This window comes from Ambystoma mexicanum, chromosome 3q, assembly GCF_040938575.1.
Source record: "Ambystoma mexicanum isolate Mex_15411 chromosome 3q, UKY_AmexF1_1, whole genome shotgun sequence".
In the NCBI taxonomy this organism is placed as follows: domain Eukaryota; kingdom Metazoa; phylum Chordata; class Amphibia; order Caudata; family Ambystomatidae; genus Ambystoma; species Ambystoma mexicanum.
This window is the reverse complement of record NC_090926.1, coordinates 24,268,336-24,285,161: the sequence shown is the minus strand read 5'-3', so window position 1 is coordinate 24,285,161 and position 16,826 is coordinate 24,268,336. Positions and strand designations below refer to the sequence as shown.

Genomic DNA, 16,826 nt, shown 5'->3' with positions numbered 1-16,826 from the left:
TAGTCTATTTGGATCTGAACATTTAGAGGCCGCGTCAGACTTTAGCGGCCCCTGTCTGATGTTTGAAGTGGAGGAGACTGCTAAGGCAATCAGGCTCCAAGCACACAACCGCGCCCCTGGCCCGGATATGATACCCTCAGATTTGTTCCAGGACCCAGTTGACCTGTGGGCCCCACTTCTGACTGTGGCATTCAATGCTTGTCTCAAATCGAGGAAATATCCTTCCTCGTGGAAGAGGGCAATAATATTCCCCATTTTTAAAAAGGGAGACTTGTCTAGCCCCGGTGCTTATAGACCTATTTCCCTACTAGATTCATCGTTTAAAATTTTTGGGAGAATATTGCTGGCCCGTATAGAAGCCTGGCTTGGGGCACAGCCAGTTCTCTCTGACATCCAATTTGGGTTTCGTCCTGGAGTAGGCACCATAGAACAAAGTCTTAACCTGTATTTATTGGTGGCTAATACTGTGTTTGGTAGGGGCGAGGCTGTTTATCTAGCCTTTATGGACTTAAGCACTGCCTTTGATAAAGTAGATAGAGCTAAGCTCTGGGCAGTGCTTGGGTCCTTAGGGTGCCCAGGGGAAATCTTACAGGCTTTGGTTGACCTCCATACAAATAATGAGGCCTGTGTACGAAGTGGCTCTGGGGGGCATTGTACGGCATGTTTCCAGGTGGGGTGCGGTGTGAGGCAGGGCTGCGTGCTGGCCCCCATCTGCTTCTGCCTTTATATTAATGGCCTCTCACAGGACCTGATTGGAGTATTGGCCGATTTTTTAGTTTTGGGAGGAAGGGGGTTTCCAGTATTGGCCTATGCTGATGACACTGTCCTTCTTGCAAGAACACCTAGGGCCCTACAGATACTGATTAATGCTTATTCAAGGTTTATGGATAATCTGGGCCTAAAAATCAATCCTAAGAAATCGGCAGTAATGGCGTGCGTTGGCAGAAAACGTCCTGTGCCCATGAAACCCATGCTTTGTGCAGACAAAATTATTCCTAGAGTTAGGACTTTTGATTACCTTGGAATAAGTTTTTCGGAGGCCTTAAATGGTAAAGACCACGTGACCAAACAATCTATTAAGATGAGTCAACAGATAGGTGGAATTTTTAGATTTATGTCGAAGTGCAGGGGCCGGCCTTTGGATGTGATCCTTAAGATCTATGGTACTCAAACTGTGGCTTCCACCCTCTATGGCGCAGCTATCTGGGGTTTCCAGAATACAGGGGAAATACAGAGTAAGGAGAACAAATTCTTTAAAAATCTGCTTGGGCTCCCGTCCAGTGTATCTGGAATAGCCGTCCATAGGGAGTTGGGTGTGGAGTTTTGGGAAGATCAGTGGGCGTTGGCCCCTCTTTTATTTTGGGTCAGGCTGTGGGCTAACGAGCAAGCTTCCTTGTGCCATACTATTATTCGTACCGTGTTGGGTAAAGGTGGCTGGAAAAAAATTCCATGGCTTGCGTATGTTTTCTCAATTCTGGGTGAAGCCAACTTAGGCGCCCTTTTTCCACCTGATACTATTTTGACCAAAAGTGAGGGGTCTGTGTACAAAGCCTTGCTGGGTAAAAGCATAGCAAGCAAAAGAACTCTGCTAGAGCGTGGCCATAGCAAAGGTGAATTTCACTCAAGTATTAGTTGTCTAACGGGAATTCAACCTTACTTGCTTTGGAGTACGTTAAAAAGGGACAGGTGGCTGATTACAAGGGCACGGTTCGATTGCCTTCGGTTGCAAGGCAACACCTATAAATGGAAGGGTTTTTCTGACTCAGCGGGTTGCCCGGTTTGTGGACATGATAGAGAGGATCTCTCTCATTTGTTATTCTTCTGTATAGGGTATGCAGGCATACGTAAAATGTCTCTGATTCCTGCCCTTAAGAAGTCAACGATCCGCACACACAGGGCTGCTCTTGTGTTTCTCCTGAGCGCTGAATCAGTCTACACTGCGTGGGCTCTTTTGACGTTTCTGAAAAGAGCGATGTATTTCAGAAATCGCATTGTGAAACTGCAAGGTGGCGAGGGCCCGTAAGAAAACTCTATAGTACCTGTACTGGGTTAAAGTATTTTGTATTGTCTTTTTAAACTAATCTTCACTAAAACAACTTTTAATGTAGTTCATGTCGAGGCAACCGCCTAACTGCCAAATGTATTTGTATGCTGCTTCCGCCAATGTTTTTAACTATTTTTTCTCATGGAAGTGTAATTTTAAGATTTTTGTAATTTGAATTAGTGTAATAATTGTGTCTACTTGTCGTTTAATGGTTGCTTTATACAACCGAATAAACTTGTTTGACTGACTGAATTTTATTGTGCTTATTGGTTCATTACAAACCTTTTACACATATTTAATACAAATAAAACACTTAAAATATACAAGGATTAAACATTGTAATTGAACTTGCTAAAATTCCATAAAACTGTTGATAGTATCATACAACTATAAAAGTACAGCTCCAGATTGATTAATAATTTATTAATACATGGCATATATATCAAAATAAATAATCAGGGTACAACAAGGTACATCAAACAGCAATCAAGCGTAGGGCTTCCCTCCAAACATAAGCCGCACCGGTTATTACATATTGAGATTCCAAATATGATTCCTACTGCTTATTATTTCAACTTTATACAAAAAACAAACAAATAATTTAGGGAAAGAAGTGATTTTAAATTGGCTCTACTATTTTTTTTGCAAGATTAGTTTAAATGTATAAGGATTTTTTTTACAGTTGGAATTACTTTTTATCAATTTACGATTAAAACAACAGACTCCGCACATGCAGGAGGGAATATTCAGCATTATGAACATTAAAGTAGTGGAAGGAGGCTTATAGTCTTTTTTTGGGTTCAATTCCCACAGATTCCAAAAGATCAAAGAAACTCACTAGACAAAGGCAGAAGTAAGGTCTTGTACTGGGCATTGACTTTTAGACTAATCAAATTTATCCAAGGCACAATCTTAACGGTAGTAACTATTAGTAGAATAATTTGCAACATCCTTGGACATACTAACAGTGATTTGCAACAGTGCTAACTTTCCCAAAATCAAACATATCTTTCTTTTATTGTCATCAGAGATAGTCTACCATTCCCTCTAAAGGCTCTGGTAAGGAACAATAATACCTGCCTAAAATGTCAATTGAACTGGTGATTCTTTTTGTTGCTATAGTTATTATGCATTCCTTTTTACATGTAGAGACGATTCTACGTCTTTCTTTCTGCAAAATTGGGAACCCTTTTCTTTACCTCTAATGCAATAAAGAAATTAGTGGCGGATAGTTTCAGAAAAACAGGTGGTCAGGGACCAGAGCACTGTATGTCTTCTCTCAGTGTTCTGTATGAAAGACTACAGTAGCAGACCAAGAATTGGGTTCAATGGATGCCGATTGAAGGGTGATTGTGGTCTACTGCCAAGGAATTGAAGTTCAATTTGGCTGATGCTCTTTTTTAGCCTCTGTGGAAGTAACAAGAAATTCTGGAAATTCCAACGATGAATCAACCACTCAGAGGTTGTGTCAGTTTGAGGGCTAGGTTGTCTAGGCTGTGCCTTTTGCCATGGTGACATGGTTTGGCAGGTGCTCCCAAAGAATTTGGTTCCACCTTAACAGACTTAGTTTCTGACACGGATAACACTTCTGGTGCAAAGGATGTTCATGTTACACCCTCAGTACTATTTTGTTAGCACTAAGGATGAGACATACATCTTTGTTTCAGTAATTAAGAAATGTTAGCACTGCTAAGCATTTAAAAAAATAAAGTTTGTAGAAGGGTAAAACTCACTGGGAATAGGCTGGACAAGTCCTAAATGTTAAAGGTAGCAAAGTGTAGAGCTCCAGGATGCTAAGACAGTTTACTTCGGTTCTATATATTAAAGCTAGGGGAAGCGCTGCGTTCTGTGTCACTAAGGGCATGCTGCTCAAACCCTGGTTACTATATGTAGAGTGAGCAAAAGCTTATCTAAGGCAGTCTGCCCCAGTAAGCACAGAACATATCTAGGGTTATGCTGGCATAGTTTGGTCTCAGAAGGATAGCTCAGAGGCAACGTGCTCGCCTTAGAAGCAAGACGACATGGAGCAACACAGGTTCGATCCCTGGGTCCGCGCTTAGAAACCTCTGGGTATTAAGTGCGTTATAAATAACCTATCATATCATATCAATTAAGGGCTAGGGGGCAGAACTTAGATTTGTTTGGGGGTAGCAACATTACAACATTAGAGGTTCAAATGGCTCAAGGGTATTAGTACTTAGCATTGTGCATATTCAAAAAAGCCCATGAACCATGTCCAATCTTAGGGAGCTACATTTGTAAGCCTCTCCTAAAAGAGCAAATGCCCTACATTTACCCAAGTAAATGACTCACCTCCGAACGTTTCGGTAATCGCCATGCTTTCAATGCCACCACCCAGTAGTTTGCTGAAAGACAAACAGGATAAACTAAGCTGATGTCTATTACTTCTACGGTGAGTATCTGGACTTGGCTACCATAAGCATAAGAACTATATGAGAAAGTAGGTACTCTTGGTGAGATAGAGGTATTAGACAAATCCACAAATGATAAAGACTAGAGGGGTAATAACACTGAGTTACTCAAAATCCTGGCTTCCTGTTGTAATGTGGAACACCATCTTCCTCTTCTCGCTGTACTCAAAGGCTGTCAGGAACCCTGGCTCCTGTGAAAACAAACGTGAGAAAATAATCTAATTGTTTAGACTGCCATATGATCTATGATTTATTTACTTGTAATTGCAGTTTTCCAGTATTAGTGCCATTTACAGATTCATATACTTGAAATATGCCAATTTACCTGGATGGGAAATCCTGCAAACCGAACAATAACTAACTAGTAACTAATGATTCTCCAAGATAGACTCACAACATTTGAAAAAAAAACATTGCATGAAACAATAATTGCAATAAAGAAACATTAGCAACAAGGGTGGGTGTGAGGACCAATTGGGATGCTGGGAATGTGGGCAGCATCTTCAAATACAATTCCACATTCTGAGAGTTTGACAGTTGCTTCCTCAGGCTCCCCCCTGCTCCCTACTTTCCCCACTCTCACCCACAAAAACATAATAATAAACTTAGCTGCCACGTCTGTTCTATGTCCACATGGTGCCAGATGTGACATTGCTGCCCTTTTCCTGTGCCGCAATGGAAAGAGAAGAACAAGTTACTTACCAACTGTAGCGTTCTTTCGACTGGATGTTCCTCCCACGTATTCCTCATCTTGTGATAATTCGTTATCTCCAGCTTCGCTGCTTCGGAAAAAATGTGTCTCGCCAGAGGGCACTCTGCTCGAGGTCGTGGCGTGGATTGTCCCTCGACGGACTCCGTACTCTGTCGACGTCACCAATTGTATAAATAGCTCGAGCCGCGCCCGTTGCTTCAGTTCTGTTTTTTCGATGACACATATAGGAGGAACACCCAGGCGTGCCCCATGACCGATACATTCTTTGTGAGAGGAAAGTGTAAGAAAACGTAAACTGTACTGTGGGGTAGGATGGGAGGGTCGATGAGGAATACGTGGGAGGAACATCCAGTCGAAAGAACGTTACAGTTGGTAAGTAACTTGTTCTTCAAATGGATTGTGTCCTCCCACGTATTCCTCATCTTGTGATAGGCTCCCATAGCAGTAGAAATTTTGGAGGCGGGAGTACTAATTTCAGTTTTCGTGGACAGAATGCAGAACTGCCTTGGCAAATAAACCCTCATTAGACGAGGCAGTATCCAAACAATAATGTTTAACAAAAGTATGCATTGTTTTCCAGGTTGCAGCTGCACAAATATCTGCTGCCGGGACTCCCCTCTTTAGAGCCGCAGAAGTAGCCATTCCCCTTGTAGAATGGACACGAAGCCCATCTGGTGGTTCTTTTCCCGCTAATCTGTAGCATTCAACTATGGCTAATATGATCCAGCGGGAAATGGTCTGTTTTGTTACAGATAAGCCTAATTTATGACCAGTATAACCCACGAATAGTTGGTCATCTTGTCTCAATTTAGCCATCCTTGAGATGTAAAAACTAAGAGCCCTCTTGGGATCTAGTCTGTGTAATCTCTCCTCTTCCTTGCCCAGATGAGGAGGAGGATAAAAAGATGGTAGTACTATTTTTTGTGACAAATGGAAGTCCGAGACTACTTTTGGTAAGAAAAAGGTTTAACTTTAAGGACTACCTTATCCTTATAAAAAATAGTATATGGTGGTTTGCATGAGAGAGCCTGAAGTTCACTAACCCTGCGGGCTGATGATAGGGCCACAAGAAGGACAGTTTTTAGAGTTAAACACCTCAATGGACATGAATGCAGAGGATCAAAAGGTATGCAAGTCAAGAATTTTAGTACTAAATTTAAATCCCAAGTTGGTACATGAAAAGGTACTGGAGGGTATACATTAGTAAGCCCTTTTAAGAATTGAATGATTAACGGTATTTTGAAATATGAAACCTCTTCCGAGGAGCGCTTGAAAATGGACAGCGCAGCAAGGTATCCTTTGATTGTTCCTATCTGGAGCCCCATATTAGCTAGATGTAATAGAAAAGAAAGCACCATTGGGGTGCCACACTGAAAAGGGTCCACATCCTTGTCTTTGCACCAGTTACGAAACCTGTTCCAGCGACATCGGTACAAAGATTTTGTTGCTGGTCTTGTGGCCGAAAGCAAGATTTCCATTACGTCATTTGGAAGATCCCAATCCTTGTATCTCAACCTCCCAGAAAGCATGCGTGAAGGTTGAGTGTCTTGACCTCTGGATGGAGAACCCGACCTTTCTCTTGCGAGAGAAGATCCTCTCTTTGCGGAAGACGTATTGGAGGGCAGATGTACATGTCCAGAAGGTCCCGGTACCACGTCCTCCTGGCCCAATCCGGGGCAATTAGGATCATGGTTTTCCTGAACTTTCTCAACCTCCTGATTACTTGAGGAATCACAGGGACTAGGGGAAACACGTACAGCAGTGGAAACTTCCACTCCACTACGAATGCGTCTCCCAGAGCTCCTCTTTGAGGAAATTCACTTGAGCAGTACTGATCGCACTTCCGGTTGATCGCAGTGGCGAACAGATCCACTTGAGGGGTTCCCCAAAGGGCGAAGATCTCCAGAAGGACTTCCTGAGCTATCTCCCACTCGTGAGAGACCGTGCTCTGCCTGCTCAGAGCGTCTGCTGCCGTGTTCTTCTCTCCGGCTAGGTGAATTGCTGATAGAGAGATTCCTTCTCGTATTGCCCAGAACCATAGCTGCATTGCCTCTCTGCACAGTGGTAGTGACCCTACTCCTCCTCTTTTGTTGAGGTAGTACATGGCCACCGTGTTGTCCGTCATTATCAGGACATTCTTTATCTGTACAGAGGGCAGAAGGCCTTCAGAGCTAGTTTGATTACCCTCAGCTCCAAAAGGTTGATGTGTAGTTTGGACTCCGATGGAGACCAACGACCGCTGATTGTCAGATCGTTGGTGTGTGCTCCCACCCCGTGAGTGAGGCGTCCCTCACTACTGTTATCTTCGGCCATGGTTGCCAAAAAGACTCTCCCTTGAGAATGTTGTTGTTGCAAGCCCACCATAGAAGATCCTGAGCAACTGCGCTCGGGACTTGCAGAAGATCCGACATATTCCCTGAGAACTGGGACCACGGAGTTCTGAGTGCCCATTGAAGGGATCTCATTCTCAACTTGGCCTCTGGTACTAGGAAAATGCAGGATGCCATGAGGCCAAGCAACCTGAGAAAATCGAAGGCCGGTAGACGTTGGGCATTCTGGAATTTTGTTATCATCTGCTGGATGTGGAGAGCTCTCACCTCGGGAGGCGAGGCTTTTCCAGAGGAAGTGTCCAAGACTGCTTCGATAAACTGGAGCTTCTGGGATGGTATCATGTGGGACTTCTTGAAATTGAGGGAGAAGCCCAATTTGTGGAGGAAGTGGCAGGTGATCGAAAGATGTTCCTGAGCTTGTTCTAGAGAACTTGCTCTGATCAACCAATCGTCCAGGTAGGGGTAGATGTGAATGCCCCCTCTCCTGAGACTTGCTGCCACAACCGCCAACAGTTTGGTGAAAACCCTCTGGGCGGAGGTCAACCCGAATGGCAGAACTCGAAAGTGATAATGAGAATTGCCAATCTCGAACCTCAGGTACTTTCTGTGCTTTGGATGAATTGGCACATGAAAGTAAGCATCCTGAAGGTCCAATGATAAAAAACCAATCTTGGAGTTGGAGAGCCTGAAGGATCTGAGAAAGAGTAACCATCTTGAACTTGTCCTTCCTGAGGAACTTGTTCAAGTTTCTCAAGTCCAAGATGGGTCTCAGTCCTCCGTCCTTTTTTGGGATGAGAAAATATGGGGAGTACCAACACCTGTTCCTCTCGGCTACAGGTACCAGTTCTATAGCACCTTTCTCTAGCAGGGTTAAAATTTCCTGCAACAGGAGCGGGTCCGTAATTTTGGCAGAGTTGGCTCCCGGTGGATGATTCTGAGGCCTTTTTTGGAAGGGGAGGCAGTAACCTTGGGCTACTGTTTCCAGTGCCCAAGCATCTGAGGTAATGCCCCGCCATTACTTCAGATGCTGAGAGATCCTGCCTCCCACTGGTGTTTTGTGCAACAAGGTCTCAGAGGGATTTGGAGGCGGCTGCAGGAGTGGCTGAGGGAACAGATGCCGCACCTGAGACTGATTTTGCACCTCTTCCTCGTGCTCCACGAGGGAAGTTTATTTTGCCCCTTTGAGAAGCCTGTCCTCTTTCTCTACCAAAAGAGGAGTAGTATCGAAAAGAACGACCCCTCCAGGAAGATGAGCCAGAATAGGGTTTTAGAGGCTGGCGCAAAGAGGCACTAAGTGATTTAGCTGCCGCTTTCGAGGTCTGAAGGTTTTCTAGGCTTTCATCAGCCTTTCTGCCAAAGAGCCTCGAGCCATCAACGGGTGTGTTGAGGAGTCTAGCTTGGACGTCTGGTGCAAACCCCGACTTCCTCAACCACGCAAATCTGCATAGCACAACGCTTGCAGACATGGATCTGCTGATACTATCAGCAGTATCCAGTCCAGACTGAAGACATTCCCCCATTGACTCCTTCCCGTCTTTAACTATATTCAAGAAGCCTTCCCTTTCCTCGCCTTCCGGAATATGATCAGCCGCCGCCGAAATACAGTCCCACAGGGTATGGGTAAACCTGGCTAGGGTACTGGTGACATTTTCCGACTTAAGTGCCATACTGCCTGACGTGAAAACTTTACGTGCCCAGGCATCAACTTTTTTATCCTCTTTATCTGGAGGGATAGTTTGATAAGCAGTTTGTTTTGAAGTGGATGCTGCCTGAATGACTAAACTCTCTGGAGTCGGATGTTTATTCAAATATTCAGGATCCGTTCCAGCTGGTCTATATTCTTTTGGAAAAGTGCTATCTGCAGCAGCAATACTCTCTGGTTTCTCCCAGTTTTTCTCCACAGTCCTTTGAAGGGCCTTGTGGAAAGGGAGAACAGGATCTTTCTGAGGTCCCTTGACGATTATATCCGTCATGTCATCTTGTTAAAAAATGGGTGAAGTATTACCTCAACCCATATACTCAATTACCCTGGTCAGAAGACCCCTGTACCCAGCATCTGCATGCTCTGCAGGATCAGGTCTGGCGAACTCTGGGGATGTGTCAATTCCACTGGCAGAATGTAGAGTATCACTCAGGTCTCTAATTCTAGATTCCTGATCAATAATTTCCTCAGGAACTTGTCTTGTACCATAAGAAACTCCAAGAGGAGTAACTTTGTTCTCTTCTGAAGCAGATTCTTCATAAATTGCTAACATAGACTTGAAAAACTCTGATCTGGGCAATGGAGTGAATCTCCTTTCTTCCTCTACTATCCGCGTCAAAGGAATTGATAAATCCTTCGAAATTGTCGAAGGGGTCTTCGAAGATGACTTCGATACTGGCGTCGAGGATGTTTTTGGTTTTGGAGTTGAAATTATCGACGCCGAGGGCGTCGACGAAGTCGTCAAAGTCTTCGACAGCTTATGTTTTTTGCATGGCACTGGAGAAGTGCTCGACTCTCAAAGAGTCTTCAACGGATTTACGTTGACTCGAGGTCTTTTAGATTCCTCGACGCTACTGGTCTTTGCCATGGTAGGCTTGGACTTCCCTTTGTCGTCCAATGGAGCGACTTTAGGATTATGGCTTTTTCGAGGGTCTTTCGAGGGGGTCGGGCCGCATTCTCGAAAACCTCCATCATCTTTTTGCGGAATTCTTCCCTCTTACTGGGAGAATCCGATTTAGTCGGACATCGAATTTCTTCGGTCGACTCTGAAGAAGAAGATGATGATGAGGGAGATCTATGTCTCCTCTTCATTTTTTTAGATGATGACGAAGAGTGTCTCGATCTACTCCTAGATCGAGATCTCTTTGAGTGCCTTTGGCGATCCGATTCCTTCGAATCATTCGCTTTCTTATGTCTTTTTGACATAGCCTTCTTAGAGGCTTCCCTCCCCACCGACAGTTTACCTCTCCTCTCACGAAGAGCTTTCTCGGTCATGGATTGACAGGACCCGCAGTCGTCGGTTCGGTGACTGGAACCGAGACACCAGAGACAAATCCGGTGGGGATCGGTGATCGATATTTTAGATCCACAATCTACACACTTCTTGAACCCCGTCTTGGGTGTCGAAGGAGTTGAAGATGACGACATTTTCTTCACAGAAAATAGAAGCGCGCCGTTCTCGATAGCGAAGCGATCGGAAAACCGGAACTAAAGCAACGGGCGCGGCTCGAGCTATTTATACCATTGGTGACGTCGACAGAGTACCGAGTCCGTCGAAGGACTATCAACGCCACGACCTCGAGCACAGCGCCCTCTGCCAAGAAATTTTTTTGCCGAAGCAGCAAAGCTGGAGATAACGAATTATCACAAGATGAGGAATACGTGGGAGGACACAATCCATTCAAAAAAGCGATTTGCAGCATAGAGAGGCAGGAGGGTGTGTTAACAAAAGACCCAGAGGAAATCCTAGAGACGTTCGCAAAGTTCTATGAGAGCTTATGCAAATCGGAAACGTTACGTGAACAAACGGAAATAGGCCAATATTTGCAAGGGGTGGACATGCCACAGCTCTCTAATGAGGACATGGAATTATTAGATGCCCCAATTACAAGTGATGAGATCGAAAAGGCGATTAAGAGGCTACCGATGGGGAAAGCGCCTGGCAATGATGGATATACTGCCGGCTTCTATAAGAAGTTCATATCCTCTTTACTCCTCTTTATGGCAGATCTATTTAACGACATCCTTCTGACGGGGGTAGCTCCTGACTCCTTCTCGGAGGCACTCATTTCGTTGATCCCCAAGGAAGGCAGAAATCCTAATCTTTGTGGGTCCTACCGCCCGATCTCATTGCTGAACATCAACGCTAAAATCTATACACGAGTACTGGCTGCCAGACTCGACGTCCATATGCCCGACTGATACACTCTGACCAGGTAGGATTCATTTTAGGGAGGCAGGGAGCTGACACCATGCGCAAGACACTACATTTAATTCATGAGTCTGCGAAAATGGCGGGGGGCCCTGCTCTCCTGTCAGTGGACACAGAAAAAGCGTTTGACAGGGTGGAGTGGGGCTTCCTAGAGGCGGTGCTAGAAAAAGTGGGACTTGGTCATACATTTAGGAAAGGGGTCAAAGCAGTATATACTTCTCCCAAAGCATCAGTAGTTGCCAATTACGAGTCCTCGAGGTGGTTTCATCTGGAGAGAGGCACAAGACAGGGCTGCCCCCTTTCAGTGACACTGTTTACACTTTCCCTGGAGCCCCTCGCTCAGATGCTTAGAGTGGATCAGCGGGTTGAGGGCCTGCAGGTGAATGGGAAGGAATATAAGGTTGCTCTTTACACTGACGATATCCTCCTAAGTATAAAAAACCCCATGACGTCGATACCAAGGGCCATACAACTTATAGAGAGCTACAGAGCACTCTCTGGTTTTAAAATCAATAGATCCAAATCAATATTATTCCCACTACAAGAGCCTAACCCAGAAACCTACAACAGGTTAGCCACTACTCTTGGCCTTGAAATTGGCAGCACCACCCTCCGCTACTTAGGGATAGACTTAATGCGGAACTTAAACTATATGAAGCCAATTACCCCAGCCTCATAGCCAGTTTCCATGCAGATTTAAATAAGTGGCAGAACCTCACGAAATCTTGGATCGGAAGGCTCAACGCAGTGAAGATGGTGTGCCTCCCGAGATTTCTTTATCCGTTCCAGATGCTTCCGCTGCAACTTCATGAGACATTCTTCAGAGAAACAAAAAGAGCCATCCTAAAGTTCTTATGGCAGGGGAAAAAGGCAAGGATAGCCTAGGATACCCTTGTCTTACCTAAGGAAAAAGGGGGAGTGGGTCTTCCCGACCTCAAAAATATTATCAGGCCGTCCAGCTAAGGGTTATGGTCCCCCACTTGTGAGGGCATACAGAGTTGCAGTGGGTGCATCTTGATAATCATAACCTAGCACCAGCCACTGGCTATTGGTCAGAAGGCTCCGGAATCACCCAATACTGGGCAGGTTATGGGAGATATGGAGGGAAGGGTTGGATATGCGAGGAATAACCACATGGCCATCCCTTCTGAGCCATACATGGGCTACGGGAGTCCGTGAGGAGATCCCTAACCTTGACCGGTTCCAGACATGGTGTTACGCTCACCTGGCTCCCACAGAGGCGTCGATCGGAACTGGACAGCTGCGGTCTCCACCAATGTGACGCGTAGGCCCGAGATGACGGACTGGACTGGCCCACCTAGCTTTGTTTGCTTGGCCCGTAGGAATATTCTTCTGCAAATGGAGAAAGGGAATTAACCACCCGTGGAGTCGAGCGTAAATCCCCCCACCCCGGCTGTTCTCCCCACAGAACGCTTTTTATGTCCCCTCTTATACTCTCACCTGATGGTTTGAAAAAAGATGAGCTCCATCCTGCATTAAGCGCAGGGGCGCGTTGCTAACCAGTTGTTTCACTGGCTCGAAGGAATTGATGAATTCCAGAACAATATTGACTCCGAGATTCCCAGCAAGACGCCGTAAGTATAAAGTTCGTAAGAGTTCAAATGCCTGACTTTCACTCTTGTCCGATTCCTTGCAGGTTGCAGCTTGACCCTAATGAAGAGTTCCTCGTGGCAACCGGTAGTATTCTGGTAAGGATTTGTATTTTCTAACACAGTTCGATAAAATAATGTCAATATGTAACCTGTTGCTTTCTCCCTTATTCAGGCGCTGAGAGAAAGTATGAAGTCTTAGGGAATAATACCTCCGGCGGTAAAATCAGGTAAGTCTATTGTGGTGAGGAGGGTTCCCCTTGTTAGTCCCTTTGTTTCACCTTGCTGTCCTTTTGTTTCCCCTTAGGGGCCGGGGTTCGGCGAAGATGCAGTGGAAGCTGCGCCGACCCGTGAAGAGGAATAGTACCCCCGGTGGTAAAATCAGGTAAGTCTATGGGGGGGGTAACTAATATTCCTCTGTGTATTCCCTTGGCTCACCTTGCTGTTCTTGTCTTCTCCTTAGGTGCCGGAGTGCGGCGGGAACATGCAGGAGGATGCGGTGGCATGTGAAGATGCTGAGAAGGCCGGTGAGTTCAGCGGGTGCTGCAGCAGGCGAGGCGACGCGCATATAATAACCTCTTTCTTCCAGCTCGAAGGCGCGATGGATCGGGAATTCAGGTAAGGATTAAAGGTATTGCTCTTGTTCTAACCTTTTCTCCTTCTTTCTCCCTTTTTCTAGGAGCTCCAAACTCGAGGCGGGCGTGGCAGAAGGCTGGATGCAGACTTGCAGGCACGGTGAGCGTTACGCTGCTGGATGCAGAATAACACGAAGCGTGTGCTGCTCTTCGGGCGTGGTTTAAATAGCCTCCAAAGTAGTCCCAGGTAAGTATTCCTCCCCAACTCCGCCCGAGTAAAAAATAGTCCCAAAGTAAAGTAGTCCCTTCCAAGCCTCTTTTGGCTTGGAGCTCTTGCAGCATGGTCTGCATCAGGTAAGTTTGCAGCATGGTCTGCATCAGGTAAGTTTTAATCTATGAGCCTGGCGCCTCTGGCGCCAGGAATGACTCGACATAGGCGCCAGGACTGGATCCAAATAGCCCCTAGCAGGGGTTGTTGGGTTTGCTTAGGATAACTTGATGCCTGCTTCCGGGGTTGCTGGACGTGGTCTGGGTCCCCGGGGGTAGGTATCATGACACATGGTCCGAAGCAGGACTCGAAAGGGTGGGACAGCTTTGGTGAGGGGGACACTTCCTTACGATCACCGAACTCGAGGAGTCTCCCCAGGGATACACCCAATATCAGTTTTCTCCTACCTGCAACTGAAAGGGGTTCTCACGAGGAGTGAATGGAAGGAGAAGATACAGCGAGACCTCACCCCGTTTGAGAAATTACTTGATACTACGACAGAAACCAAAAACTTGATCTTCGTCCATGTACAACACACTGATAGAGGCAGGGAAGGGGTCCACTGCCCAACTGAGGGAAAGGTGGGAGCTAATTGGAATTACACTCAGAATTATGGACGAAGATCTGCAGAGGGGCCTCGCAGACATCCATAGCGGCTCAATACAAATTGCATGCCATCAAACTCCTCCACAGGTGGCAAGTATGACCCTGATAGGCTTTCCAAAATGTTCCAGTCGGCTAGTCCCATGTGCAGGCGTCAATGCGGTGAGAAGGCCAACTACTGGCATATGTGGTGGGGGTGCCCCCTTGTGAAGGTGTACTGGGACGAGGTTCTGGGGAGGATTAGGCAGCTTGATGGGATCTCCCGAGAGGTATCACCCTTTTTAATCTTATTTGGCTTGGAAGAGTGTGAAGGTAAGACGAGAAGGTTAACTGGAATAGTGGCCCAGCTGCTCCTGGCGGCGAGGGCTTGTCCATTAGGTGGAAAGCTGAATCCCTCCCGAGTAATAAAGAATGGGTCACGGTCGCCACGAATATCTGTGCAATGGAGAGAATCACAGCATCCCTCCACGGGAAGGCTGCACGATATGAAACACTGTGGAACGACTTTGTGAATATGTATATTGGCATTACTTCACATGAACCATCTGAGGGGACATGACAGTTTGTCTATCCTTGTGTGTACAACTACAAAGACACTGTGAGGCCCATACCGGAGAGAACCGCCTGAAGGCCATCAGAGAACGACACCATTTCCATTACCGCTACACAGTGGACAGTTACTAACTCTGAATGTGTTCACCAAAACCATGCACGCTAGGATAGAGGACATGAACAAGGAAAAGAGCCAATCAAAGCGAGGGACAATGTTCCAGGGGAAGGGAGGAGGGGGGGAATGAAAACTCGGTTTATAACTTCATGTTATTACGTTCGCGGGATGGGAGGGGTGGGTTGCAGGTCTCCAATCTTGATATGTTTCAACTGAAATGCAAGTGTTGTGTATTGTGTTTTTCAAAACCTAATAAAAATAAAAATGTAAAATCTTAAAGAACAAACCTTTCTCTGGCAATGCAATAATATACACGGTGCAAAACCAAAGCAACCTGTAACTGGAAGAAGTGGTAACAAGGATATGCCACCATACTGTCTTGGGGCAATCGGTTTCCTTCCAGTATACAGACAGAGAGCACCTGATGTATCTAGAAACACAATGATAACAAAACCCTAGCGTGGAAGAAGAGGGTGTGTGAATCAGGTTCAAGAGAAAGAGGTGGTGGATGTAATCTTACCATGCAAGTGGATGAAAACGGTCCTTTAGGTGTTGCAGTAGAGTTAACACTAAGGAGTAAGCCCAGGAAGCAGAAACAAGGTGGAGGGACTATGTCCAACAGCACGCATACGCCTAATGTCAAGGAAGTCCTTGATAGCCCAGAACACGATCAAACGAGGATGCTCCTCGAGCCTCCGCCAACGTACGCAGGCAGTCTCTAGTCCATACGGGGCTGATGCGAGGAGTAAGGCTTCCGGGCTTACTCAGTAAATGTTTACAAGAAGAAACAGTTCAGCAGCGAGAGCGGCAACAATGAATCCGGGAAGCAATGGCAATCTGTGTATGCAGTCCGAGTTGGCAACGGGGCAGGCAATATAAATCCAAAGGGTGAGACAAAAGCAGTCCTTGTAGAGCAATTTCGAGTCGGCAATTGGACAGGCAACACAGTTCAAGAGGGAGCAAACTTTAGGCAGGTCGTGAGCAGTATTCTGAGTCCGAAGGAAACCAGAGTACGTACTTCTGAGGTGAACGGAGCAGATCAGGAAAGCAAAGAAGGGAAGCCAGGAAAACAGGCAGTAGATCAGAAAACCAGTTATTCAGGAGGTGCATAAAAGCTATAAAATCACTTGACCTGCAGCGTGCGTGTGACGTAGCGGTAGAGTTAGTGTGAATGCCACAATTTCCATGGCAACTGCCAACACTTACCATCCAATGTGTTTCCTTGTAGGGGATAGCACTGGATGTGTCGCATAACGAGTGCTACTGTGTGGTGAGCAATATCTGATTCTGTTATGGAGAGACAGTAAGCGTGTCCGTGTGTATGGTTTCTGAGCATGAGATTCATTGTTTAGCAGGGAACATCGGTTAACTGGCACAGCGAGTAGAGCGCTCGCTTTGACATCCGTGCAGAGCCTGCTAACTCAGGTTCGAATCCCGGCGGGGCCAAACCAGCCTTTCATCCTTCCGAGGTCGATAAATGAGCACCACACCATGGGTAATAATAAGCAGCGATCAGATACCTGAAGATCCGTAGCGCTATATAAGTGCCAAATTTTAATTATTAACGTGATCTAGGAACGGGAACTCCGTCTGGATTCCTGACACAAACTGACTCACTAGTCCAAATGATATGCTCCGGGGGGCGTGGCCAGCGGGCGTAAGATAAGGACG

At 46.0% G+C, this 16,826-nt stretch overlaps 1 protein-coding gene across 2 annotated transcripts in view; it reads right to left on the bottom strand.

The window, feature by feature from the left end:
- The window catches only part of DMC1 (DNA meiotic recombinase 1), a 1,020,186-nt gene that overhangs the window by 700,560 nt on the left and 302,800 nt on the right, over positions 1-16,826 (bottom strand). For both annotated transcript variants that reach the window (XM_069652814.1, XM_069652812.1), the window contains exons 5-6: positions 4,585-4,667; positions 4,358-4,410 (exon numbers count right to left, since the gene is read on the bottom strand). In XM_069652814.1, the coding sequence (XP_069508915.1) occupies positions 4,358-4,410; positions 4,585-4,667 (136 nt within the window). The remainder of the gene's footprint in view (positions 1-4,357; positions 4,411-4,584; positions 4,668-16,826) is intronic.